The sequence below is a fragment of the Grampus griseus genome (assembly GCF_964374135.1).
Source record: "Grampus griseus genome assembly, chromosome: 9".
Classification (NCBI taxonomy): domain Eukaryota; kingdom Metazoa; phylum Chordata; class Mammalia; order Artiodactyla; family Delphinidae; genus Grampus; species Grampus griseus.
The window spans coordinates 7,299,933-7,327,856 of NC_139003.1; the positions used below are offsets into that span (position 1 = coordinate 7,299,933).

At 42.5% G+C, this 27,924-nt stretch overlaps 1 protein-coding gene across 10 annotated transcripts in view; it reads left to right on the forward strand.

The window, feature by feature from the left end:
* Positions 1-27,377, forward strand: part of EZH2 (enhancer of zeste 2 polycomb repressive complex 2 subunit) — a gene marked incomplete at its 5' end in the record, with an annotated part of 37,261 nt that extends 9,884 nt beyond the window's left edge. For 2 of the 10 annotated variants that reach the window (XM_082661844.1, XM_082661846.1), the window contains 17 exons: positions 2,216-2,332; positions 5,246-5,366; positions 6,299-6,439; positions 7,364-7,466; positions 8,008-8,186; positions 16,819-16,910; positions 18,320-18,560; positions 19,133-19,302; positions 19,819-19,913; positions 20,837-20,877; positions 21,288-21,413; positions 22,183-22,361; positions 24,364-24,459; positions 25,036-25,117; positions 25,985-26,065; positions 26,191-26,275; positions 27,247-27,377. In XM_082661844.1, the coding sequence (XP_082517970.1) occupies positions 2,216-2,332; positions 5,246-5,366; positions 6,299-6,439; positions 7,364-7,466; positions 8,008-8,186; positions 16,819-16,910; positions 18,320-18,560; positions 19,133-19,302; positions 19,819-19,913; positions 20,837-20,877; positions 21,288-21,413; positions 22,183-22,361; positions 24,364-24,459; positions 25,036-25,117; positions 25,985-26,065; positions 26,191-26,275; positions 27,247-27,307 (2,010 nt within the window). In that variant the 3' untranslated portion in view covers positions 27,308-27,377. The remainder of the gene's footprint in view (positions 1-2,215; positions 2,333-5,245; positions 5,367-6,298; positions 6,440-7,363; positions 7,467-8,007; positions 8,187-16,818; positions 16,911-18,319; positions 18,561-19,132; positions 19,303-19,818; positions 19,914-20,836; positions 20,878-21,287; positions 21,414-22,182; positions 22,362-24,363; positions 24,460-25,035; positions 25,118-25,984; positions 26,066-26,190; positions 26,276-27,246) is intronic. The other 8 variants (XM_082661842.1, XM_082661845.1, XM_082661849.1 and 5 more) reach the window with 5 other exon arrangements.
* Between the last annotated feature and the right edge of the window lie 547 nt (positions 27,378-27,924).

The window sequence follows — 27,924 nt, forward strand, 5'->3', positions numbered from 1 at the left end:
AGAACAAAAATCAAAAACTCCAATTTAATTGTTTTGCAAGAAATGAAATTATTTTGTATTTAAAATCACTGGGTAGTGTATAGCACTTTATTCCGTAGTTATAACCACTCCTTGCCCCAGAGTGACCTGGTTAAGTAACTTAAGAAGGAATGAAGACATGGTAGGAATAGGACAAGAGGCAGATGCTGGGGGAGGAGATGCCCTGTGACACTGTTGGGTGTCTCTCTTGCACAGCACCCATTGCACGGGCATCTCAGGGTGAGAACTAGAGCATAGGCATGAAGCTTGTGGGTGTTGGAATCAGACTTAGGCTTCCATCCTGGCTTGGTAATTTACTACCTTTCTGACTAGGCAAGTTATTTAACCTCTCTGAACCTCAGTCTCCTCCTCATTTTGTGAAATCGTGATGCCAAAGGCTAACATGAGAAGTGGTTAAGAAAATGTATATAAAGCACTTAGCACAGTGCCTGCAACATAGTACGTGCTCAATAAATGTTAACTGCTGTTATTATTGGACGGATGGATGAGGAATTGCATCAGAGGCCAAAGAAGGAAACAGGGAAAGATTGCGGGTTCTGGAGTTTTAGTAAACTGTTCACACCTTCTTATTTACTTGAGCTATGAGCTTTCTAGTATTATCTTTAATCTTTGCCCTTTTGGAAAGCAAATTAATGGATTAATCACTGTCACAGTTCTTCCTAACTACTCTATCTTTAAACCTTCACTTCCACTGAGGAAGGAACTATTTTTGTGCTGTGGTGACTGTGACTATTGGAAGATTATCCCCCTGGCCTGAGGAAGTGCTGAGGGCCAGGTGGGCCTGGATGCCAAAGACTTCCACTCTGATTTCACCAAATCTAGACCCGCGATTTTTAAGTCCTCTTAAATAAAAATGAAACATTTAATAATTATGTGTGTTGTATAGACATGACTTTTTTGGTTTCATTTTACTACTTCAATTCTACTTCTTTTTGCTCTATTTTCATGGATTATATGTCCAGGGTATTTTTGAGAAGGCTCTGGAGACCTGATAATTGGGTAATGGTACTCTTTTAAGAAAAGCTGGATTCCTAGACAGGATGGAGAGTGCTGTGGTATTTGGGCACAGATCTTTACCGTATTTCATCAAGTCAAAGATGCAAACTTTTTAACATTTTAACATCTGAAACTGGCATGCGTCTTAGAATCACTATGATAAGAAAGCATTGTGTTATAGTTTAATTGGCAACATTATTTTCTTAATGATACAGAAGATAATGGTGTGCTTTGAAATTGATGTCATCGTAGATTGGATGAAATACGGTATTTCAGGGAAATATATTTACTTAACCAGTATTAGAAATGTATAGAAATGTGGTATCGTGACAATATGTGTAGTGGGTAAGAGCAGGGGCTCCAGAGTCAGACGTTCTGGGTTTATATTCTAGCCCTAATAGTGTATGACTTTGGGCCAGTTACGTATCCTTTCTCTATCTTAGTTTTCTCACCTGTAAAATGAGCGCTAAGAATAGTCCCCATCATACAGCGCTGTTATGAGGACTAAATATAAGACGTGTAAGTGTTTAAAATAGTGCCTAGCACATAGGAAGTGCTTAATAACATTAGCTATTATTGTTAATAATTTAGAGATTACACTTCTGCGAATTGATTTGAATCCATTTCGTTGTGATTGAAATTCAGGTCTATTACCTTTAATATTTGTGTATCATCTGATAATATCAGCAAATGACACTTGGGTTTTTAAAAAGGGAAGGTAAAGGTAAGAAAGGTTAACCTTACAAGTTTCTATATTCTTATTAAGATTTAAGTGGCGTATTTGGTATATATATATATATATATATATATATATATATATATATATTATTCCATGTGGATGAGATGTAAATGAAATTAAGCAGTGAGGTAGAAAATTTATAGTGAAAGCAAGGAGCAGTTAATCTGAGGCCAGCCTAATTAGAATATTTGATTCTTATTGATACTGGTAAGTATGGAAAGGGTTGGAAGGTTTTGAAAATTTGCAAAATCTGAAGCTTTTTCTATTGCTAAGTAAAAGAGAGGAGAGAATCCTTTCTGGTTTTTATGAACTTACCGTCTCAGTAAAGAAATTTCTTTTTCAAAATGCTGTAAGTAGGCAGCATCTCTTTATAATATGATGCCTACAGCTTCAGGTTGTCCTTTTATTCTTACGAGTCAATTTTATTTTTTTCTGTTCTAGTGTTCGGTGACCAGTGACTTGGATTTTCCAACACAAGTCATCCCGTTAAAGACTCTGAATGCAGTTGCTTCAGTACCCATAATGTATTCTTGGTCTCCTCTACAGCAGAATTTCATGGTATGTAAATAGTGTGTCTTCTTATTTGCTAATCACTTCTTTTAAATAAAAAAGCATAGATAATTTTCTTGTCAAGGTGAGTTAAGATAGTATAAGTAAAAATAGCTATCGAAATGGGAGTACTTAGAGTAATTTTTTAAACCAATTAATATATGTATTTTTAAGCCTTTTCGGTGTTGATGTTGCTCTTTTCTTAGTCCTTTCTAGTTAAAATATTCTCCAAAGGAAAAGTATTAAGCAAAAGCCATACCTGGGATTAAAAATATATTTGAAAGATGAAGCTTCTAGTTCTTATCCTTGAAGATGTTAGTCAGTATCCTGTAATCTCAGTCTGACTTTGAGGTTTTGTTAATTGAGAACGTATTATTTAAAACAATTTTAGGCAGCATGTTATTAAATGATAATGTACACTATGAAATATTCTCAGGGCAAGGTTAAGCACTTTTCCACAGATAACACTGGCACAATAGCTTTTGTAATGAAATGCCAGTATTTAATTCTTTATAGAAGTAGGATGAAGGAGGATGGAACAAAAGAGAAATTTGAGTATGCATTCTTGACTTGTGTTGTTAAATTAAAAATACATAGTTTTATTACTTAGTTGGTATATAAAATAATAGGGCTATTTCAGTGTTGATGGAAGTCCTTGGTGAGCCTACTTTACAGAATTACCTGCTAGATTTTTAAATAAATAGATGTTTCTAATGGCTTCAGTAACTTTGCTCTTAAAAATTTTGCAGTGGAGGCTTAAAGGCAAACTTCAGATTCTCTTTTGCCATTGTGTATTTTTGTGCATTTAAGGCTTTATTCAGAAACATTTTGTTTGAGAATCATGTTGCAGGAGCTTCTGGGAGGGTTCATATTTTCACAGACTGTAATTCTGAAAGCATATAGTGTTTAAAGTCAATAAATTTTACTTCTTTTTTTTTAAACCATTTAAAAAATTGAAGTATAGTCAGTTTATACTGTTGTGTTAGTTTCAGGCATACAGCAAAGTGATTGTTTCAGATTCTTTTCCATTATAGGTTATTACAAGATATTGACTATAGTTCCTTGTGCTATACAGTAGGTCCTTGTTTATTTTGTATATAGTAATGTGTATATGTTAACCCCAAACTCCTAATTTATCTCCCCCTCCAAAGGTGTCAATAAACATTATGAATCATCATCCATGGGTTTTGCTGGTGACGAAAGCTAGGTCAGGCAAGCTGTCTTTATTATGGCTGGGATATATTTTGAGGTGCAAAGGTTATATGGCTATAATTGGGAAGACAAAATAGCCAATTGTCATTTAATTTTGGCTTGTGTCCAAAATAATTAACTCTCCCAGTTTAAATGGGATTAGTGCAGGTGAGGTGTGATGGCAGCTAGACTCATTAGTTGTATATAAGCTTGACTCTGAACAGAACAATAAATACGTTAACATCTAAATTTTCCTTTTATACCCCATATGCACTTTTTCTCCCAGTTTCCCTTTTCCTTGTTTGTCGAAGGTACCATTATCTTTAAGAACTCTGCAGTTATCCTAAATTTGTTATGTAGGAATAATTTGAAAATCTTCCCTTTTCTTCCTGTTTCCTGCCTGCTCCTACGTGACAGTTCCGTGTGTGTGTCACGGCCTTTTGCCGGCGTATTCCTCCCTGTCGATCATGGGCCAGCCTAAGGCACCTCACGCTTGACATTTGATCTTAGCCAAAAGGCCGAGAAGCGGTAGGCACCTCACACTTGACATAGTTGCCATGTCCTCCCATCAGTCTTAGCCAGTCCATTCTGTTTATCAGAATTATCTTTCTGAAATTCTGTTTTTAACCAATACCTTGTTCAGAGGCCCCTTAAGACTTAGAACTATCCTTGTTTTAGTCTCCATATTTAGATATGGACTTCAGAAACTTCATGTCTTTTTTTTTTTTTTTTTTTTGCGGTACGCGGCCTCTCACTGTTGTGGCCTCTCCCATTGCGGAGCACAGGCTCCAGTCGTACAGGCTCAGTGGCCATGGCTCACGGGCCTAGCCGCTCTGCAGCATGTGGGATCTTCCCAGACTGGGTCACGAACCCGTGTCCCCTGCATCGGCAGGCGGACTCCCAACCACCGTGCCACCAGGGAAGCCCTTACATTAGTTTTTATTTCCTTTTCCTTTTTTGGGGGTATGGTTATTTATGGGTTCTTTTTTTGTGGAATATCCTTTTTTTAATAAATTTATTTATTTTTTCTTTGCATTGGGTCTTCATTGCTGCGCGCGGGCTTTCTCTAGTTGGGGCGATCGGGGGCTACTCTTCGTTGCAGTTCGCAGGCTTCTCATCACGGTGGCTTCTCTTGTTGCGGAGCGTGGGCTATAAGCGCGTGGGCTTCAGTAGTTGCAGTACTCAGGCTCAGTAGTTGTGGCGCATGGGCTAAATTGCTCCGCGGCATGTGGGATCTTCCTGGACCAGGGCTCGAACCCGTGGCCCCTACATTCACAGGCAGATTCTTAACCACTGCACCACCAGGGAAGCCCTCGCTGGTTTTGATAAACCATATTTCATCGATCCTAAGAAAACTTTGAAACGTCTGAAATAAGCATGTCTTAAAATTGATGATGAGTCGTAATTTGCAGCATTTTTTCCTTTCTTAGAGGTACATAAAATAACGGTAAGTTTTAATGATTGATGACATATTAGATTAGGTAATACAGTATTTTTTCTTAAATTATTTCCCTGTAAACAGTTTGTTTTCTCAGATATGCTTATTGATATGAAGGGTTTTTTACTTCTTTGTGGCTTTTAGAATTTGATGTCTATTATTTTAGATCTGGAGAACTGGGTACAGACATCTACTTATGAAAAAATATTGTTGTATTTCAGTTATGTTACATTTACTCTTAAAAAATTTGATACTCAGGATAAGCCTGCTTTTTAAATATTTTTTACTTTCAGGTGGAAGATGAAACTGTTTTACATAACATTCCTTACATGGGGGATGAAGTTTTAGACCAGGACGGGACTTTCATTGAAGAACTAATAAAAAATTATGATGGAAAAGTACACGGGGATAGAGGTGAGTCATGTGTTTATTCTCTTGGAAACGCAGCCAGAGAATTGATATTTTATTACTTTTTTAAAACAGTAGTTGTGGCTCGCAGTCTCCAGAGCACAGGCTCAGTAGTTGTGGCTCGCGGGCTCTAGAGTGCACGCTCAGTTGTTGTGGTGCACGGGCTTATATGCTCCGTGGCATGTGGGACCCTCCCGGACCAGGGCTCGAACCTGTGTCCCCTGTGTTGGCAGGCGGATCCTTAACCACTGAGCCACCAAGGAAGCCCCATTTGTTTTTTTTTAGATTCCATATATATGTGTTAGCACCCTATTTTTAAATTGAAGGATCATGATTGCCAGTTGAAGATAATTCATAGCTGGTCATAACAAACTCTGATGTCAATAACATGTAAATTAAATAGAATTGTTTGAGTGTATGTAGATTTTAAGATTCTTTAGCAATAAAATCAGTGAGGAATAGGGCTTCTGCTTATGTGACATGGGCTCCAAAAGGCCCTATGTTCAAAAATACCTTCCCCACTAGGCAACCACAGGACCTGAAATCCTGTCATTAGAATCACAGCTTTGGTGATTTAACAGGAGACCCTGTTAAAGTTCCTGGCAGGAGGGTAACATGTAACATCCTCACATGTTCCTGTCAGGAGTGGACAGCAAGGTCTGGCAGATGCATTGTTTGGAAGGAGGCGAAGGCCATAGTTAGTCTCTAGAGAATTAGGCTGTGGTCGCAGGCACTGGAAACTTGTGAAAATGACAGGTGTTGAGGATAAGTACTACTTCTGACTTTGCCTCAGGCCAGTCCTGAAAATGATCTTTCCTCACTGCATTTTAATAATAGCGTTATGGTACTGACTGATAGGCTCCAGCTGTTTCTTACAAATTAACAAAAGCATAGGTGAACTTTTGTGTATTTCTGATATTTGACTTGATGAATTTCAGAATGTGGGTTTATAAATGATGAAATTTTTGTGGAGTTGGTGAATGCTCTTGGTCAATACAATGACGATGATGATGATGATGATGGAGATGATCCTGATGAAAGAGAAGAAAAACAGAAAGATCTAGAGGAGAACCGAGAAGGTACGTCTGTCTGTTACATTTGCGTGTAGCCATTACAGCAATTTTCAAAAACAATAGAGTATAGGTAAATCTTCCTTCCTTCTTTTTTCTTTTGTTAAATATCATATCAGTGGTAGTATAATCAAAATTAGAATATTATTTATAACATTTCATCCTGCACTTTATTTCCCTTGGCTAGCAAAATAACGTTTTGTTTTTGGTTTCCCTGGGCAGTCATCATAATCATTATATAACATATATATAGCATACTGGTCATTGACTATGAACAAGGTGTGTGCTCTTCACTTTATATGCGTATAGACATTTAATTCTCATAATATTCCACGAGGTGGCTTTTATCATCAGATCCACCTCATAGTTGAGGAGATGGGTTTAGTGAGGTGAAGTAACTTAAGATCACAGTATTGGGAGGAAACAGAACCCAGAAAATACTGTGTTCGGAACCAGCTCTAACTGACCCCAGAGCATACGTTTTAACCGCTACACTAATTATGGTTTGCCAGAAAATTAGAGGGTCCCAACTTAGAGCTTGGCAGTTGGTGACGACCGGACAAACCTCGTTATTAAGACAGCATAGAAGAATATGGGGGAAAATTGCAGTTTCAAAGAAGCGTACAGTTTTTTATAACAGGCGCCTTAGTGATCACCTGGCTCCTCATTTTACAGCCAAGGTGGGTCAGTGGCCAGACAGGGCCGCGGCGTCAGTTAGGGGCTGAGCCTCCCGGCGCACTTGCAGCTTCCCACGCTTGAGTTTGAGTTTCGTCTGGCCCACCAGCCTCCCAGGTCCTTGTGAGATTTGTCGGAAGGAAGTGAAACAGAGCTGGCAATTTCCTGGGAAGGCAGCTTCGTTAGGCACGAGGGAAATGAAAGACTGGCAAGCTTGTTCACTTTCATTCTTTTTTCCTTTCACATTTCCCTGTTTAGATAAAGAAAGTCGCCCACCTCGGAAATTTCCTTCTGATAAAATTTTTGAAGCTATTTCCTCAATGTTTCCAGATAAGGGCACAGCAGAAGAGCTAAAGGAAAAGTAAGATTTGTTCTTTGGCCATGGTTTTGCCTCGTATGGTCTTTAACTCACCATTTTGGTTCTTTAGAAATGGAACTAATGTAGCCAGTGAGCTCCCCACTTCGTGTGTTCCCAACATCTGCAGGATACTTGAACTAATACGTGTATGTATCTGGTACCCTGTACTCCATTTATGGTAGATGGGATAAATTTGCGCGCGCGCGTGCAGACACGCCCACGTACACACACAATTTACAGGAATGCGTGTAAGAGGAAATCTCTCGGGACGCCTGTAGAAATTTTAGTGCAGCTGATGTTTCATTTTAATGAATATAGTAACATTTTTCATGACAGATCTGAATCACATTAGTGAATTCGTTTCTTGCTATACCATGCATAATATTTAATTGGCTCTTCATTTAAATATTGTAGGCTAAACTTCTTTGTGTGTTTTAGGCAAGATAAACATCAAAAATAATACACAGAAATCTTGTAGAAAATTTATTTTCAAAGATGTAATTCTTGTTTCACCTTTACTTCCATTTTTCTTGGTTAATGCTAGGTACAAAGAACTCACTGAGCAGCAGCTCCCAGGTGCACTTCCCCCTGAGTGTACCCCCAACATAGATGGACCAAACGCCAAGTCTGTTCAGAGGGAGCAGAGCTTGCACTCATTTCATACGCTTTTCTGTAGGCGATGTTTTAAATATGACTGCTTCCTACATCGTAAGTGCAGTTATTGTACGTTTACATTTTCTATCTTTGTTGTGGAATTATGTGTTAAAGCAACTTGGGAAGTGTCATTGATTACCACTAGAATTTGTCATTTAATCTTGCAGTTACGACTGAAAAATATGTTAGCATCATAGTATTGTTATTTTCTAATTTGCTGCTTAAGGGTTGCTCTGAAGTCTTTTGCACATGTTAAGCTGACACTGCTCTGTCTCCCACTAACTTGGAATACAGATCAGTGATTTTTCCATAAATGCTAACCGAACAATTGTTTTATAATAAAACTTACTGTGACCTAGCTGATGGCCCAGAGCAACATTGCCAATACTGATGAATAACTTGGTGAATAAGAAATTGGCTAAAAAGGTGTTTCTATATATTCTTGTCTGTTTAGTGCCAAATCTGGTTTTTTTGGGGGGGGGAGGGGCATCCTCTGAATATGTTGCTTTTAAAAACACCTGCATTTGAATACAGGTAAAGCATAACATGTTCTTAATGAGATTTACGTACGGTACATAGGATATTACTTTCTTTTTCTGACATTGCTGGGGAATGAAGTTTCTTAGTAAAATTTCCAGGTACCTGGAACTTAATTAAGTATGATTTAGAAAGTACCAGCTACTTTTGAGGCACGTTTTTTGAAAATATATTTCATACCTCCTGGTTCCTAAGCAGAGTTTACTTAATGTAGGTTAGCTTTTTCCACATTAGAGTTTTGTGTGACCATCTGTGGCATAACACCTTTGTCTCTGTGCTAAATGGGTTCATGTTGCTTTGCCCTTTTGGAGTTCCTGTGCCCACCTTTTACAATTTTTTCCCTCATTTTCCAGTGGTACCTCTTAATGTTAATTAGCTGCCTAAGCAGCTATATCTTGCCTTATTTTGAGTTTTTGCTCTATCTACTTAATGTTTGCTGCAGCACATAATTTGTTACGTGATGTGTATCTAGGTCTGGAAATGGTCATTTGTGTGTTTGTGTGTATGTGTGTGTGAAGTATTAGTGGTTTAGTTATCTTAATTTAGAAAAACTTGAAGTAGACTTTCTGAATTACCATTGTATCTCCTTGCAGCTGTTGTCCGTGCTCCTAAATTGATGACTTGGTAGTTGTAATAATCCGTAGAAGCCAGCCATACTCCAGCCATTGTAGGCTTACTGACTTGGGCTTGGCAGCATTGTCGTTACACAGGCCTTGAAGTAGTTGTTTTGAATTGCATTTAATTCCCCTTTACACATGATCATTTTATAACATAATGTCCAGTTCTTAAGAATACTGTAAATTGCATTCAGATATCACTATAGCAAAAAAGTTGGTGGGAGCTCTTTCATTGGAGTCAATGCAGTGGTCCCTCCAATTTGTTGTTTATAGATGTAGCATTTGATGGACCTTTTTTGTACAGATGAGCCAAGGCAGGAGGGTACTACTTTTAAACATTATTACAAGAGTTATTTTATTGTGCTATTTCAATCTGAGTAATTTGGATGAACCTGGAACCTGCTCATCGTCTCATTATTCATGCTGGGGAGAGGAGGAGAAAAGTGTTGTGCTTAATGAAGCTGGTTCTCTGGGACTGACCGGTGGGCTGCTCACTGCAGTGCGTCGGAGACGCGGGTCCAGCCCTGCTGTGCCCACCCTTCCCCCTTGTTCCACTAGAGCCAGGCTCTTCATAGTGTAACCCTAACACATTCTACAGGCATTTAATTGCTTTACACTGACTTGGACAAAATATCACACACTATATATTTTTCTTAGGTAAAAGAAGTCATTAAATACATTATTAAACATACCTGTTAAATATAGCATTTTGTGCTTTTTGTTCTTTGTCTAATGGGAATAATACAAACTGTCATGAGGATTAAATTTATTATTTACTATGTGCAAAATACTTAAAATAGCACTTGGCGTGTGTTTAGCTATTGTTCTTTTTAAAATAAATCATCATTCACATGACTTAACATTTCCAAAAAGCATTAAAAGGCATCCAGCGAAATCCCCCACCCCTCCTGTCCGCATCCTCACTCCCCTGTAGGTAAACCACTTCTGCTGTTAGTTGTTCTGTGTCTTTCTGTAGTTTCTTCTGGCAAATACAAATACATTCCTCTCTTTTCCCAACCACCCTATTCAAATAGTGCCATACTCTCCAGGTGTTTTCCCTGTTGGACTTAACATTGTAGATATTATTCCTGTCTGGACAGCTGCATAGTCTTCTGCTGTACTGAGCCCGTCCCCCGAAGGTCAACATTTATGGTAATGGTGCCGCAGTGAATAACCTTGTGTGGTGGACCTGTACGTCCTTTCCCACAAGTGCAGGTTAACCCGGTCCACTCTGTGTAGGCAGTGCCAAACTACCTGCCATACGGGGATCTGCCAATTTAAAGAACTACCAGCAAAGTAAGAGTGCCTGTTTCCCAGAGCCCAGCCAATAGAGTGTGTTAAAAAACAAACTTTGATTTTATTGATTGAATTAGTAAAATGCTTTTTAGCGTAATTTAATTTGCATTTTTCTTCCTGTATGATTAAGAGATTTGTATTTTCTCTGAACTATTTTTATCCTTTTGGCTTTGTTGGTCTTTTTGATATCTTGAAGCTCTTTATATAGTCAGGAAATTTTTTGAGATGAGTTGCAGTGGGTTTTTTTTTCCAGTTTGTTGTTTGGTAAAAATCCCATAGCAAAGTTAAAAAAAAAAAAAAACCTTTAAGGTAGTTGAATTTATCAGTTGGCTTTCCCTACTACTCCAAGGTTTTAAAGGACGTCTCACTTTTTTTCTAGTACGTTTTAGGCTTTTGGTGCTATTTTCTTTTTTGGGGGAATAACATCTAACTCTTTGATCCGTTTGGAATTTATTCTGTTAGAATTTTGGATCCAACTCGTTCTCTGCATCTCCAGGGCTACTGTTTCCACACCATCTTTTTTTTTTTTTTTCTCCAGTACGCGGGCCTCTCACTGTTTTGGCCTCTCCCGCTGCGGAGCACAGGCTCTGGACGCTCAGGCTCAGCGGCCATGGCTCACGGGCCCAGCCGCTTTGCGGCACGTGGGATCTTCCCGGACCGAGGCATGAACTCGTGTCCCCTGCATCGGCAGGCGGACTCTCAACCACTGCGCCACCAGGGAAGCCCCTTAACATCTTTATTGGAGTATAATTGCTTTACAATGGTGTGTTAGTTTCTGCTTTATAACAAAGTGAATCAGTTATACATATACATATGTTCCCATATCTCTTCCCTCCACACCATCTATTGACAAGTCCCTCTGGGGCTGCCCTGAGCCGCTGTCTTCATCACTGTCACCACAGGTGCTGGGGTCTGTTTCTGGTCTTTGGGTTCCGTTCCTTGAGTCTGTCCAAGGGGCTTTATTCAGAGATCTCCTGGCCATTCTTGTTTTTCTATATAAATTTTAGAACCAGTTTGTCTAATTAAAAAGTCTAGAGGCTTCCCTGGTGGCGCAGTGGTTGAGAGTCCGCCTGCCGATGCAGGGGACACGGGTTCGTTCCCCGGTCCGGGAGGATCCCACATGCCGCGGAGCGGCTGAGCCCGTGAGCCATGGCCGCTGAGCCTGCGCGTCCGGAACCTGTGCTCCGCAACGGGAGGCCATAGCAGTGAGAGGCCCGCGTACTGAGAAAAAAAAAAAAGTCTAGGTGGTATGTTTATTGGAATCTCATTAAATTTATAAATTATCTAAGGGGAAATTGACAATTTAAAATAAGGGTATGTCTTAATTATGGGATAAGTCTCCTTTTGTCCTTTAAAATAAGCTTTCTGATTTTCTCCCCGTAGCTCTTGTATTTACATTCTTTGGTAAGATGATTTCTAGGCATTAAATGTGTTGGGCTTTTCCCCTTGTATCATATATGTTTGATACCCTGCTACTTTACTGAGCTGTCCTTGTTTGTGATAGTTTCTGCATAGATTCTTTTGAGTTTTCCAGCTGTAATTATCTACAGTTATGAATGGTTTTGCTTTCTTTCCAATCTTTGTAACTTTAACTACTTTCTCCTGTCTAACTGTATCTTCAGTGCATGTTAAATAATAGTGGTGCTAGGAGATACATTTCCTACTGCTCCTCGATCAGTTTTGGGAAATTACCCGTTTCATTCCGATTTTGAAATTTATTTGTATAATTTGATCTGCATGTTCTAATAATTCTTTTAATTTCTTTTATTTCTTTGATTGTTCTTCTGTGTTTGATTCTTTTTTTCTTGAAGAGATTAAGAAGTGGTTTATATATTTTATTTAGAAAATCTGTTTTGTATATTTTTCCCTCAGAGAATCAGCTACTGTATTAGTTTTTACTGTTTTTCTTTTTGTGAATCTGATGTTTGTGTCATTTTCATTCTTTCCTCTTTTTTTGGATGTATGTATTTTAACACAGTGAGTTGTCTCTAGAGCGCTGTTTCAACTTCTTTTAGGTTCCGATATTTGGTATTATTACTATTTTTTTTTTAAAGGAATTTGAGGGAATGTTTTGTATTTCCTTTAACTCATTGTTGAATGGAGACTTTTTTTTTTTTTTTTTTCCTGCGGTACGCGGGCCTCTCACTGTTGTGGCCTCTCCCGTTGCGGAGCACAGGCTCCGGACGCTCAGGCTCAGCGGCCGTGGCTCACGGGCCCAGCCGCTCTGCGGCATGTGGGATCTTCCCGGACTGGGGTACGAACCCGTGTCCCCTGCATCGGCAGGCAGACTCTCAACTACTGCGCCACCCGGGAAGCCCAAAGGGAGACTTTTTAAAACTTCATTGTGAAGAGGCCTTTTTGGATGTTAACTGTTTTTATTATTTCTGTGCTGGCAGCCTCACTGATGTTGGGCCTTACTTGTTATTTAGATGTTAGGGGTGTCTGCCACTTTTATCTCTAAGGAAAATGTTCTTTTTTAAAAATAATTAATTAATTAATTTATTTTTGGCTGCGTTGGGTCTTCGTTGCTGCACGCAGGCTTTCTCTAGTTGCGGCGAGCAGGGGCTACTCTTCCTTGTGGTGCGCGGGATTCTCATTGCTGTGGCTTCTCTTGTTGTGGAGCTCGGGCTCTAGACGCGTGGGCTTCAGTAGTTGTGGTACAGGCTCAGTAGTTGTGGCACAGGCTCAGTAGTTGTGGCACGTGGCCTCAGTAGATGTGGCATGTGGGCTCAGTAGTTGTGGCTCACGGGCTCCAGAGCACAGGCTCAGTAGTTGTGGCGCATGGGCTTAGTTGCTCCACGGCATGTGGGATCTTCCCAGACCAGGGCTCAAACCTGTGTCTCCTGCATTGGCAGGCGGATGGATTCTCAACCACTGCCCCACCAAGGAAGTCCCGGAAGATATTCTGATGGCAGGGGATTGGCAGTTCATCTGGGCCAGAAGCTTGGTATCTGATCATGGATCTTTTCTATTAGAGGGACTTTAATCTCCAATACAGGCCTAGAGCGTAGCTAGAATTGTATATTACAATTTATAAGTCTTTTACCTTTGCTTGAAAACCTTTAGATAAGATACTGCACCAAGATTCTTTTAAGTTGCTTTTGAAATTAAAGAAAAAAAAAGCCTTTAATATCCATGTTCTTTTCTTTTTGTGAAACTTTTAAGTATCTTGCTTTAATTTTCCATCTGATAATTTTCCTGATCAGGGAATTTTATATAATCTTCTCTCCAACCTGCCCATATTATACTTAGTTTGAAATACATTTTAATAATGTATTGCAAATACTAGTATTTTAAGATGTCTATTTGAAAAGATTATTTTCAGTTTTCTGGAAGTCTAAAATAGTCAAGACTCTTAGAGGAAAACATAGGCAGAACACTCTATGACATAAATCACAGCAAGATCCTTTTTGACCCACCTCCTAGAGAAATGGAAATAAAAACAAAAATAAACGAATGGGACCTAATGAAAGTTAAAAGCTTTTGCACAGCAAAGGAAACCACAAACAAGACCAAAAGACAGCCCTCAGAATGGGAGAAAATATTTGCAAATGAAGCAACTGACAAAGAATTAATCTCCAAAATTTAAAAGCAGCTCATGCAGCTCAATATCAAAAAATCAAACAACCCAATCCAAAAATGGGCTGAAGACCTAAATAGACATTTCTCCAAAGAAGATATGCAGACTGCCAACAAACACATGAAAGAATGCTCAACATCATTAATCATTAAGAGAAATGCAAATCAAAACTACAATGAGATACCATCTCACGCCGGTCAGAATGGCCGTCATCAAAAAATCTACAAACAATAAATGCTGGAGAGGGTGTGGAGAAAAGGAAACCCTCCTGCACTGTTGGTGGGAATGTAAATTGATACAGCCACTATGGAGAACAGTATGGAGGTGCCTTAAAAAACTAAAAATGGAACTACCATATGACTCAGCAATCCCACTACTGGGTACATGGCCTGAGAAAACCATAATTCAAAAAGTCATGTACCACAATGTTCATTGCAGCTCTATTTACAATAGCCAGGACATGGAAGCAACCTATGTGTCCATCAACAGATGAATGGATAAAGAAGATGTGGCACATATATACAATGGAATATTACGCATAAAAAGAAACAAAATTGAGTTATTTGTAGTGAGGTGGATGGACCTAGAGTCTGTCATACAGAGTGAAGTAAGTCAGAAGGAGAAAAACAAATACCGTATGCTAACACATATATGTGGAATCTAAGAAAAACAAAAGTCACGAAGAACCTAGGGGCAAGATGGGAATAAAGACTCAGACCTACTAGAGAATGGACTTGAGGATACGGGGAGGGGGAAGGGTAAGCTGGGACAAAGTGCGAGAGTGGCATGGACATATATACACTACCAAATACAAAATAGATAGCTAGTGGGAAGCAGCCGCATAGCACAGGGAGATCAGCTCGGTGCTTTGTGACCACCTGGAGGGGTGGGATAGGGAGGGTGGAAGGGAGGGAGACACAAGAGGGAAGAGATATGGGGACATCTGTATAACTGATTCACTTTGTTATAAAGCAGAAACTGACACACCATTGTAAAGCAATTATAGTCCAATAAAGATGTTAAAAAAATAGGACATTTCTAGAAGAGGGAATTCTTTATATACTTAGTTTTCCTAAAGAATTGAAGTTGGAAATTTTGCTGAAGGAAATCTGGTCGTAAGATTAGTTCTCTTTCTTTAGCTAAATGCAATGTGAGATGAAGAATGGTACTTTAAAAATTTTTAAAGTACTTTTATTATTAGCATGCTAACTTTTCCTTTATGGACTGAATTTGTTCTTACCTTGGAGACTGTATAATTGTGGCTTATGATGCTGATACTGTTACCTAGTCCTGACTTAGCGGCTTCTTCTGTCTCATCACCAGCAGAGGCTGCTGTCCTCATTTGTGTACGTGTGTGTGTATATAGATACATGTGTGTCTTCTTCAGTGAATTGGGGCAAAGCTATCAGTCTCTAACTATAGTATGTACTAGAGGAGACATCCAGACTAAACACAGGTTTCACCTAAAGCGTGTCAGGATGTGCCTCTGGCTCAGGACGATTTTGTTTTTGGATGGATGTAATTCCTTCTGCTTATGTGACCTTAATCTTCTAGTGCTCACTCTGTATTTTAGGGGTCTTCACCTGTGCAAAATGTAATTCAGTGCTAAATAAGTCATATGGTATCAGGCTCTTGTTCTGGGAAAAACCAACTCACATACTTGAAACAGTCTGAGCCTTGAATTTCTATTTTAAAAACATAACTTTTTTTCCTTCCCTCATCACTGTCTTCATTTCCCATTTAAGTTCTATGGATAGAAGTATGGCTTTTTTTTTTTTTTTTTTTTCTTTTTGCGGTACGCGGGCCTCTCACTGTTGTGGCCTCTCCCGTTGCGAAGCACAGGCTCCGGACGCGCAGGCTCAGCGGCCATGGCTCATTTTTTAAATGATTTATTTCATGAATCTGTCACTTGTTTTCATCCAGATTAATTTTCATCTTGTGTAATTCTGGATAGGGCATTTCTAGTATTTGCCTTTATGCGCTGTAAGCAGAGCCTCCCCAAGTTGTCTGAAGTTCTCGCTGCTGCGCTTTCATACTTGTTAGTATACCAGTGTGCTGGACTTTGAATTTTTCTGTTATATTATTATATTATTTGGGAATCTTAAGTTTCAAACACTTTTATCTTTCTAAAACCTGTTTTATCTGACCATTGTATTTTCCTGCAGAAAGGGTGCTGACTGTGCAGGCTCCCGCTGGGTTCTTGAATTGTGTGTGATTCAAAGAAATTGACTTGTAGTATTCCGAGGCTGTCCTCATTATCTTTTAAAACTGGTTTTTAACAATTGGTGTCCCATTCTTCTCCCCCATTTGACAAGCTGATTGCTGACCTTTCTTTGGAAATCGATAAATTGTAGATGTCAGAATTCTTTTGTAAAAAGAGGAAATCTGATTTCTGTGTAGAGGATACATCAGTTGTTTCTATGGAGACATTCAAGACCCAAATAAATGTTTATAATTAGCGCTCAGGTGTTCTGGGGGAGACCTGAGGAGAATACATTGTGGAAATTCAATAAGAGCTTGAAGGAAAGTTCTGTAATGTAAACATTATTAGCAAAAGTGTAATGTAGTAATTGACTTTCTCCTTTGGAACTGGAGACATGAAAAAGTAATGTTATGTTTATGTGTAAAAGTAATGTTAGTTATGTTTGGATATTTTATGTTTATTTTGCAGCTTTTCATGCGACACCCAACACTTACAAGCGGAAGAACACGGAGACGGCTCTGGACAACAAGCCTTGCGGCCCCCAGTGTTACCAGCACTTGGTAAGCATGCACAGCGGGGCTCCAGAGGGAATTGGAGAAGTCTTAATTTTGAACTTCGGTGAGGTCTGTAAAGTCAGCGGTAACCTCACTGTTCCCATACTTTGATTGGCCATATGATAGCAGAGGTTTCTCAGTCACATTTCTTGGTAGTACTGCACGTTCTAGTCTTTCGTTATCTCGCGTTATTCTTTATCTCTGTTAGTCTTTTCAGCAGCGTATGGAGGTCTTTAGGATCCAGGCCTCCTGTACCTCCACAGAGCTTACGAGAATGGGAAGCACAGAGGACCCTTTTAAACCCCAGAAGTGCAGTAGTTCCCGGGCCTTGCTCAGAGCCATAGCCCTTCTTTGAGTTGTAGACCCACTGTAGTTGAGCTATATTATATATAGGCCCCGGAGAGGTTTTGTATGTTTATTTATTTTTTTTTAATGATGGAGAAAAGGTAAGGGTTTAGGAAAATATGAGGTAGAAAAGTTGTTTTTTACGGGTACTATCTTATTTTTACCATTTCCCCTCTTTGAACCAAGCCACTCCTACCTAGGAACTAAATGGGTATATATTGCCTGTTGGATTTTGGACAGAAGATTCATTGAATGGCACCTGCAGAAGGTATCCTATTTTTAAGCAATTTGGTTTTTGTAGAATGAAGTATAAAACTGTTGGCTGCTCTCAGACTTCTCCCTTCTATTGCCACTAAAAATGGAATTCTTGAGCACTGTTTTATATATAATATTCCTTACAAGGCAGAATTTTATTTGGCTCATCTAAAATGTGTCTGTGGTATCTCTATAATCCACGCCCTTCCCGTTGTTGTATACTTTCCGAGACTGGATTATTACACCTGGTAACGCAGAATGTAACCCTCACCGCCTTGTTCGTCAAGTTCCTTTCATGTCTTCCTGGGTTGTGCATCCCTCACAGGGAAAAAATAAATGGGATGTTTTACTTGTAAGGCAGAAAGTGAAAGAGTGGAGTATGTGTACATGTTTTGTTTTCTTCTTGTATACTTTAAATATTACCTTAGAAGGGGACATGTTGGCTTAAGAAACCCTGAAATAGGAAAGCGTGACTTTAGATGCACATTAGATGTGTGCTTCCTCTTAAAATTCACTTTTAAATAGACTGTTACCTAAAGTATATTTCTATTTAACTCATAATCAGTTAATATAGAGCCGTCTTGCCTGATTTTGTGCTGCTCTGGCACTGTACGGAAGCCATATTTATCTTTCGCAAATCTTCAAACCCTCAAAAGCAGATAGAAAACAGTTGTATGTAGATGTGCGACTGTTTGTGAAAGCCGGATACTGTGATACATTTGACTAACGTGCTAACGCCATCCTTTTCTTTTTCTCCTCCGCCAAAATGAGCTGCAGAACTTTACCCTGATGTCTGCACTTTTCCTCCTTCGTAGGAGGGCGCGAAGGAGTTTGCTGCCGCCCTCACTGCCGAGCGGATAAAGACGCCCCCGAAGCGCCCAGGCGGCCGCAGGAGAGGGCGGCTCCCCAACAACAGCAGCAGGCCCGGCACCCCCACCACCAACGTGCTCGAGTCGAAGGACACGGACAGTGACAGGGAGGCGGGGACCGAGACTGGAGGGGAGGGCAACGACAAGGAAGAGGAGGAGAAGAAGGACGAGACCTCCAGTTCCTCAGGTGAGACGCGTCTGGTAACGGGGTCTTCCTGCCGCTCGGAGGGCTCATGTTGTCGAGGTTTGGGTCATGTAAGGTGTTAGTTACTTCCCTCGGTTGGTTAGTTACAGACACGGTGAGAAACCCAGGAGCACAGCTGTGTGGCTGTGACTCTTACTGCTCTCTTCTGGCCCACACCCGGCCCTCGCCTGTGCTGTTGATCTGTCTGGGTTACTTGCAAGTTGACCATCCGGTTTATTTTCACTCTTGGGTCACTTTCCTTTTTCCAGCTTTCACAGGGGCATGATGGAATTCTCATCATTCAGTTGAATCCTCCTGACGCCCTGTGGGTAGTGTTGGTTAGGAGAGAGAATTAGAACCACTGACTAGTATGTTATGGAGTGTCTTCTCAGCCCTAGGATTACACCATAAGTAACAGGAGGGTAACCCCATTTGCTCTCACTTTAGAAGGCTGAGTTAAAGGGAGCCTGCTCTCATGGTTTCCATGGGGGAAAAGCTTACTGATACTTCCTTCCCTTTCCCTTTCCTTCCTCCCATTGCTATTTCTTGACCATTGCTTAACTTTGGTTTTGTAGAAGCGAATTCTCGGTGTCAAACACCAATAAAGATGAAGCCCAACGCCGAGCCCCCCGAGAACGTGGAGTGGAGTGGCGCTGAGGCCTCCATGTTCAGGGTCCTCATCGGCACGTACTACGACAATTTCTGTGCCATCGCCAGGTTGATTGGGACCAAAACATGTCGACAGGTAAGTGTGCCTGATAAAACTACTGTGAGCTTCAAATGGAGAAATACGTGGTCACTGTCCAAACATACGAACACTCGTGGTTATCAAACTGCTGTTCCTCTGAAAAGAAGTATAAAAATTTTTTTTTTCACTGAGAGGATACTGAAAGGAAATTACTCATTCAACTTTAGATGTTTTAGGTTAGCTGGCAATGGGTTCTATCTTATTTTATTATTCATTCATTTATTTGTTTTTTGGCCATGCTGCACGGCACATGGCATCTTAGTTCCCCAAACAGGGATCGAACCTGTGTCCCTTGCAGTGTAAGTGCAGAGTCCTAACCACTGGACAGCCAGGGAATCCTGGCGATGGGTTTTAAAAACCAGGAACGATTTAGATTTAGCCTCATGACTCTCAGTAAGAGTGTAATCGCAGCAGCGTCCCAGGACAGACAAAGAGTTTCTGGTGGGAATGAGCAGGAGACTGGTTTGCTTAAAGAGACGATCCTCACGGCCCTGTGACCTTGCCTCTTGTCAGGTGTATGAGTTTCGAGTCAAAGAATCCAGTGTCATAGCGCCAGCCCCCGCCGAGGACGTTGACACCCCTCCCAGGAAGAAGAAGAGGAAACACCGGTGAGTCTGCGGCGTGATGCGGAGGCCGCTGCGGGCCTGGCGCTCGTGAGGGCAGTGGTGGCTCCACTCCGTTGATTAGGAAGGAAGCTTAAGTGGCCTCAGAAATAGGCCTGTGGGGTCTTGTTTCCATGGGCATTGGTGGCATTTTTCTGTAAGAACACAGTGGCTGTCAGGAGATTTGGTGTGTTGAGTCATAAAAATTTTATGATTACTATGCTACATTTTGGTCACGAAGAATTATTGAGTAGCTTCTGCAGTGAAGGCTGCATAAACCCTTACTTGGCATTCGTGTGTGGATCTTGGGAGGCTGTGAGCTCTGGGCCGGTTTTCACTCTAGGAGCCTGAGTTTTCCACGCCCACCCTGCCGTCGGCCTGGGTGAGTGAGTGACGGGGGCAGTGAAGGTGTCAGGCCGACTCGGATGTGTGGAGGCTGGATGGACTACTTGCTGTAACCACCACCCGGTCCTTTTTTTCTTTTTAGAGAGAAACATAGTTGGGTGTTGGGTAAGGGAACATCTACATTATACTTCAGAAACTGTCTACAGCTTAATTCAGGCTTTAGTAGACGCCTCGGCATTTTTTGCTTGGATTCTCTCTGACCATATAGCTCAGTTGAAATGATGCAAGATTCCAGAAATGAGAGCAGGTGTGCTGTGTCAGAATCATCCACACTAGGATAAACCTGCCCCAGGGGGCTGGGCTGGCTCTCTGAGGCCACAGCCCTTAAGCTGTTCCCACGTTGCTCCACACCTGCGCCAGGTGTGAGCTGGGTGGCGTGTGACTCCTCTTTCATGGTTACTTGGATTAAGAGCCCCGCTGCATTCATGGCCCAGGTTGACGCATTTAAGTTGCGATTGTTGACATGTGGCTGACTGTGCGCCCCAGGTCATGAGGGTGATGTTTTCTTCCTTTGTGTTTTGCAGGTTGTGGGCTGCGCACTGCAGAAAGATACAGCTGAAGAAGGGTCGGCACCTTTCCGTTCAGCTTCATTAGTAACTCGGTCTACTTCTCGTGTCTTAGAATAGTAATTGGATTAGAGTTTGGGATATTCTAATATAACCGACTTTGGTGCACTGAAGTTTAATGCACAGAAGTGCATTAAATGGAGGCTGTCTGTTGATTAATTTCCAGTCGGTTAGAGGAGAACGACTCTGGGAACCTGACTGAGGTGTGTGTGACAGTGCCCCAGGGTTCCCGAGCTCTTGGCGGGTGGGGCTAATTTCTGCTGACCTGTTGTAAACAGTGTGTGTGACGTTGCGGACACGGAAGGACAACCCGCTAAGCTCGGAGGGCCACGGGGAGAGCATGTGCTTGTCGGGCGTGTGCTCCCCTTGCCGCTCTCTGGACTGACGTGGTGCTGTTGTCTCTGTGCAGACGGCTCCTCCAACCATGTTTACAACTACCAGCCCTGTGACCACCCGCGGCAGCCTTGCGACAGCTCGTGCCCTTGTGTGATAGCCCAGAATTTTTGTGAAAAGTTTTGTCAATGTAGTTCAGAGTGTAAGTATGTTGTCTTGATGTGATTACGTGAGAATTCAATAGGCTGTTGGTCAGCAATTTAAAACTGTAACCTCAGTCGGCACAAGGACACGGCAGCTCCTGCGTGCTCTTCCTTTTGGGAAATTCACTTATGCCACGAGCATGCATGGCGCCCAGGAGTGGCGCTGGGCCTGTATCCAGCCAGCCTCCTGGCTGACGCGGGTATGTGGGCAGGTTTAGGCGAATGTGGGTTAAAGGAGCTTTTATTTTTTCCCCCTTGATCATTTAACTTAAATCATAGTAGAGCTGACACAGAATGGAAGGGGACTCTAGAAATAGCTACCCAAATACTTTTTGGACACCAGAAACTGTTAAGAGTTAGGTGGGTTTAGTCTTCAGAATACAGGAATGTGTAGCATCAGGGTAGCGACTGTAATGATTTAATGAAACTGCACTGAAGCCTGGATACCAAGGAAGTACCTAGAACTCTATCGGAATGGTTGAGATCCGTGGATATTATGTAGTCCAAATCCTTCCTTCACACCTGCTTTATAAATCAAAGAACTGTACGTACACATGCCATCTAACAGACAAAAAAGGGGAGACAGGAACTCAGTGATCTCTTTCAGTATGGACAGCTTTAACTTTCCTGTTACTTCCCTTTCCTCATGTGTACGATGGGATAATACAGTTGTTGTGAGGCCTCCGTGCATTAATCAGGGCCTTAGCGCCAGACTTGAGCTGCACCATTAGGCAAGGTTTTCGTCTGACGAAGAACATCTCTCTGAAGGTCAGAACCGCTTTCCGGGATGCCGCTGCAAAGCCCAGTGCAACACCAAGCAGTGCCCGTGCTACCTGGCTGTCCGAGAGTGTGACCCCGACCTCTGTCTTACTTGTGGAGCCGCTGACCACTGGGACAGTAAAAACGTGTCTTGCAAGAACTGTAGCATTCAGCGGGGCTCTAAGAAGGTAGGGCGTGATCGTTGTTGGTGGGCTTCCGAGAGATGTCAAAGTCAGGATAGTCTTAGACCATTTAGCTGGGGCAAAAAAGTGATTATTGAATGGTACCGCTGATAAAAGGAAAATGGTTGATTTTTCTGTAGAATAGTTTGCTATAGGATGAACCAGTCAACTCTGAGAAGCAGCTGTTAATGGTATCGGATTTGAATAAGAGGTATTTTTCTAGTTGTTTAATAGATGATTCGATTTTCTTTTTTAAGTTTAGTTAATAGAACAAGTGGTTTATCTAGTCTCCTTAGAGCAAATCAGTGGTGTTCCTGTCAGAACAGAGAGACCCATTCTTATCAAATAGTATTCTGGGTTCCTTTTTGCACAGAGTAAAAGATGGGACTTCCCACAGTAGTTTCTGTAATAACCTTGAAAATAACACAGGCAGGAATTACATAACTGAAGCCTGGGCATTGCATGGACTTGACTTGTTGCAACCAGGGAGTTTATTGCTGACCAAAAGAAACTTAGTTTTTAGGGTACTATCAGTATCTTGGCTTTTTAGGGTAGCTGATAGATTTCTTCAGTTAATCATTTTTATAATAATAGCTGACATTTATTATTTAATACAGAGCAGGCCCTGGTCTAAGCACTTCGTGTATTAACTCATTAGTCTTCCTAACTCCCTGAGTTAGGAATAATCATTAAACCCAACGTTCTGAGACTTGTCAGGAAAGGAGCAGGAACTCAGCCAGGCGTTCCGGCCCCGGACCCTGTGCCATGAGTGACCACCTCGTGAGCACGCAGCACGCTCTTCTCTTAGGGTCTTGAACTAGTGTGTAATGTAACTGAGATCGCAGTACTGTCAGTCCTGCTCTACTGGAAGTTCTGTTTATGGCAGTGGCTTTATATTTTTGGCTGTGGCGTTTGCTATCAGGCGTTCAGACGGTTTTACTCTAGGTCCTCACGTCACAGTGATGCTGGCGTGGTTTCCCGGGGACACCCATTCAGCCCTGAGAACTCCCATTTCTCCCTCAATCCTGTACTTTCCCACTGTATGATGAAAACCCCTCCTTCAGTTCAGAAAGTGGATAATCCTAATGGCGACATGTCTTTCTACACATCTTTTACCTCCTAAAACAGAAAACTGTGTAGATACTTTGTACCAACGGGGTTTCATTTGCTTAACAGTATTTCGCTGGTCAGGAAGGTACTTGGTTAATTCTTCCCCGACAGCGAGTGTAGGCTGAGTCAGAACAAGCACAGATCGGTAACCTGGGGACCCGGGAGTCTTTTTCGAGGCCACGAGGATACTTGGAATGAAAGCATAATGATGAGCCACGATGAAAGGTCAGGGACTCATTCCCAAACAGACTCTAACGGTAGAAGCCACAGCAGTGATCAGCCATCTTGGCATCCGCTAAGAACAGAATGCTGGCCCACGGGATCGTGCTGCCCCTCGTGGTGGTTTTTCGTGCTGTCGTGAGGAAGGGCTGTGGAAGGATGCGCCCAAGAGAAAAGCGCCCTGGAAGGAAGGGCAGCGCTTCGGGAGGAATAAAAGCTGGTGAAGAGCCAGGAGAGGGCCCCACGGGGGCTGGGACTGGACCCGGAGGAGGTGGTGATAGAGGCCGCCTTGGGGAGGTGCGGGGGGCACGGACAGAGGGGGAGCAAGGGGTCCCTGTGTGACAGGCACGTTGCACGTGAAGTCCAGGAAGTCAAGGGCGGAAGGACGGACAGGGAAGCAAATGGTGCAGCGTGTCAGGATGCCTCGTGCAAGGACCGCAGTCGGAGGGACCCGCACCAGCATAGGTGACGTCGTATTTCTGAGAGAGACAGAGGATACTCAGGCTCTGTACTTGATTTACAAAAACCAAAACGTTCTTGCAGTTTGCCAAGCCCTTCGGTAACGTGGGGGAGCTGACCCCTTCCCCCGCCCGTGGTTGAATTACCCTGGGTCATCCCATGTCTGGTTTGTCCATCTTCGCTCTCCTCTGATCATATGACTGTGTTTATTGTTCTCTAGCATTTATTGCTAGCACCGTCTGATGTGGCAGGCTGGGGGATTTTCATCAAAGATCCTGTACAGAAGAACGAATTCATCTCGGAATACTGCGGAGAGGTAAGGCACAGCCGTCCAGTTGCAGACAGAGGGATGCTCGCGGGCGTCATCTGTACTCACTTTGCTTGGGACTGATTTTCATTGGGCAAGTCTGTTGGGTTTGATGAGAAGTGAATTTAAAATGCCTTTTTAGCTTGGGCTTGTGGGTTTGGTTTGTTTGGAAGTTAAGCTACACGGCTTCAGTCCTTGTCACAGCTTTTATCACCTGGGGACAAGGGGGAGAACAAGAGCTTTAAAATGAGGAGTCTGTCCTACTTAATCCACAGCCAAGTTGATAAGGACCTAAGTTAGGAAAAACCCTGGGGCTGGCTTCATTGTGCGATTAACCCACCCGGTTTGTATTTTGTACTGAGTAAAAAGACTTTTGTTCATCACTTTCTCCAAGCATAGTTACTTTAAATGTGGAAGGATTCGATATTTCTAAGTTAGAGTCCTTAAAATATCACTGTTTTTGACAAAGAGAGAAACTGGCCACAGTGACCCCTCAAGGTCCCAACTGTTCCTGATGAGCTGGTGTGTGTTCGCCTACCAGGCTCACCTGTTGCAAAATAACCTCCCCCATGTCCTTCCTTTTAGATTATTTCTCAAGATGAAGCAGACAGAAGAGGGAAAGTATATGATAAATACATGTGCAGCTTTCTCTTCAACTTGAACAATGGTATGTTGATGAATTAGAGTGCATTTGTTCCCGGGTTGCACGGGCCCTTCTGGTGGCTTGAGTATCAGAAACGACATTAGGGGCCCCCAGTGTCTGCAGTGTTGGAAGGAGCCCCAGCCTGGGCTAAGGAAACAGCCAGGTTGGATGAGTGTAACTTGGGGGCGGAGGTGGAGGCTCCCTGAGCCGTAGGGGGTTCTGTGTGCAGGGAGAGATCGCTGCCCTGGCCCCGGGCCGTTCCTTGGCTTCACTGCCTGGCTCTCCTCTCGTGCCCCTCTTGCCACAGGTACCAGCTGGCTGGGCCCACCTCCTCCAGTTAGTGCCTCTGACCTGGGAAGGGTGTGGAGCAAGGCCTCGTGAAGCATCCCCACGACGTCCCTGGGGGTCCTCAGAGGACAGTGAGGGTAAAGGGCGCTGCGTGTGCAGACGCTGATCCTGGGTGGAAAACTTCTGGTGTAGTCGGGTCACTGCTGGGAGTGTGCACGTCACACCCAAGCTATTCAGGGGGCCTCTCAGCTGAAGCAGGTAGAGTGGGTTCTTTCATGAATGTGCTCCATAATGAAGAAAACTAATATAATTTAAAATGTGAAGGGAAGAATTTAGTTAGATTTTATTTTTTGCCATGCTTTGGTCAGTAACAGGTGTTTACAGCTGATATAACTGTCTGGAATCACTGATTAATTTTTACCTAGAGAACATTTTCTTCCAAATGTCATTTCATACTAGGTGAAGTTGGTTGAATGATTTGCTTTTGAAGGCGAACCCTGAAGAAGCATAACCAGTTGTATTTCCAGAATCATAATAACTTTGTGTTTACTGCTCTGTATAGCTGAAATTGTTTACGGGATTGTGCTTATTTTTTCTCTTTAGATTTTGTGGTGGATGCAACCCGCAAGGGTAACAAAATTCGTTTTGCAAATCACTCAGTAAATCCAAACTGCTATGCAAAAGGTAGGTGTCCCCGGAGGTGGAGCTGCCGCAGGTTGGCCTGAGTGGTTCTGGGTTGACACTTGTTACGTGAACGGTCAGCAACTCTCCTGGGCCGACTTCACTGACCCCGGCATCTCTCTCTGCAGTGATGATGGTTAACGGCGATCACAGGATAGGGATTTTTGCTAAGAGAGCCATCCAGACTGGTGAAGAGCTGTTTTTTGATTACAGGTTGGTAACAGTACATTTCTAGAGTCATCAAGGGCTTTTCCTCTCTGGTCCAGCTCCAGGCTGGAGCTTCTGTCGTTAGAGTTAACAGAGTTCTGGTCGTTATTTGTCGTGGGCAGTGGTGGGAGTTTGGTAACGTAGTTTTCCATTATACAAGTAATGCTTTAATATAAGTCAAAAAAAATGTGGACAGCTGCATTTTACCTTTGGGGTCCTTTCTGCGGGAGAAGGCACGCCGGCCGGCAGCCTCTGCTGTCAAGCTCTGGGGGATAAACTGACGAGTTGTATAATTTTTATTTAAATGCACTCAGATGACTGTCTAGTTAAACGAATCCTGTGGCTGAATGTACATCCCATCCAGAAGCTGTTTCTTGAGTGCTGAGTTGTCGTAAAGTAGGGCCCGTGTGTAGCCACTTTCAATGGCAAAATTAGTGGGAGGTTACGAAGCCGTAGCCCCCCCAGCTCTGAGTGAGGGGCAGCTGGTAGACCTTCCTTTGGGTGCACTGTAGGTTCCAGCCGGCAGTGGAGGTCGCAGGTGCCTCTTCTGGCCTCTGTCCTGTTCTTTCTTCAAGGCGGGGGCGGGGCGTGACCAGCTCTGGCTGCTTTGACTAAGGGCCCAAGTCAGGGCTCTGCCGCGTCGCAGTTACTTTGCCTTCCCCGTGTTAGGCCTAATCACCGCGCTGCGGGCCTGCCTTCGCTGGAGGTTGGTTTCAGGGGCACAGGGCTGGCTGGGGAGAGAACTGGGGAAGGGTTGTACTGCCAGTTCCATCCACTTTGCAACTGGAATTGGCCCAGTGATGCAGCTGTGTAACAGGATGCGTGTGTGCTTTTGTGGACGTGTGAGTGCAACACACTCAACGAAGCAGACTTGGTTGTGTTGGATCTCACCCCGGGCTGGAGGGCACTCACCCCTTTTTCTTGCTGTTTGTTTGTTTCAGATAGTACTCACCCCTTTTTCTTGCTGTTTGTTTCAGATACAGCCAGGCTGACGCCCTCAAGTACGTGGGCATCGAAAGAGAAATGGAAATCCCTTGACGTCTGCTACCTCCCCCCTTCTCCTCTTGGAACAGCTGCCTTAGCTTCAGGAACCTCGAGTACTGTGGGCGATTTAGAAAAAGAAAATGCAGTTTGAAATTCTGAATTTGCTAAAAGTACTGTAAGAATAATTTATAGTAATGAGTTTAAAAATCAACTTTTTATTGCCTTCTCACCAGCTGCAAAGTGTTTTGTACCAGTGAATTTTTGCAATAATGCAGTGTGGTACATTTTTCAACTTTGAATAAAGAATACTTGAACTTCTCCTGGTCGTTGTCATCTGTCACACAGCTTCCTCAGCTGATTTTAGAAAAAGACGACTGAGTCTAATGGGAAAAACATTTAACTCCTTCGGTTTTCCAGTAGCCATCCTACTGAAATCTTGGTTTCACTAATACTGCCTATTTATTAGGCAAGTTAATACCAAATAAATATAACAAATATATGCCTACATATAAACCTACTACCGCTAATACACGTCACAATTTAATAAGGGACTCACTGCTGGCATCGGAGACCAGCGCGGGGCACGTCCCCGGCTGCCGAGAGGCCTGCAGCTACGTACCCTCTAAGCCTCGTTCTCCACGTGAAACAACAGACAATCGGAGGAGGCGACT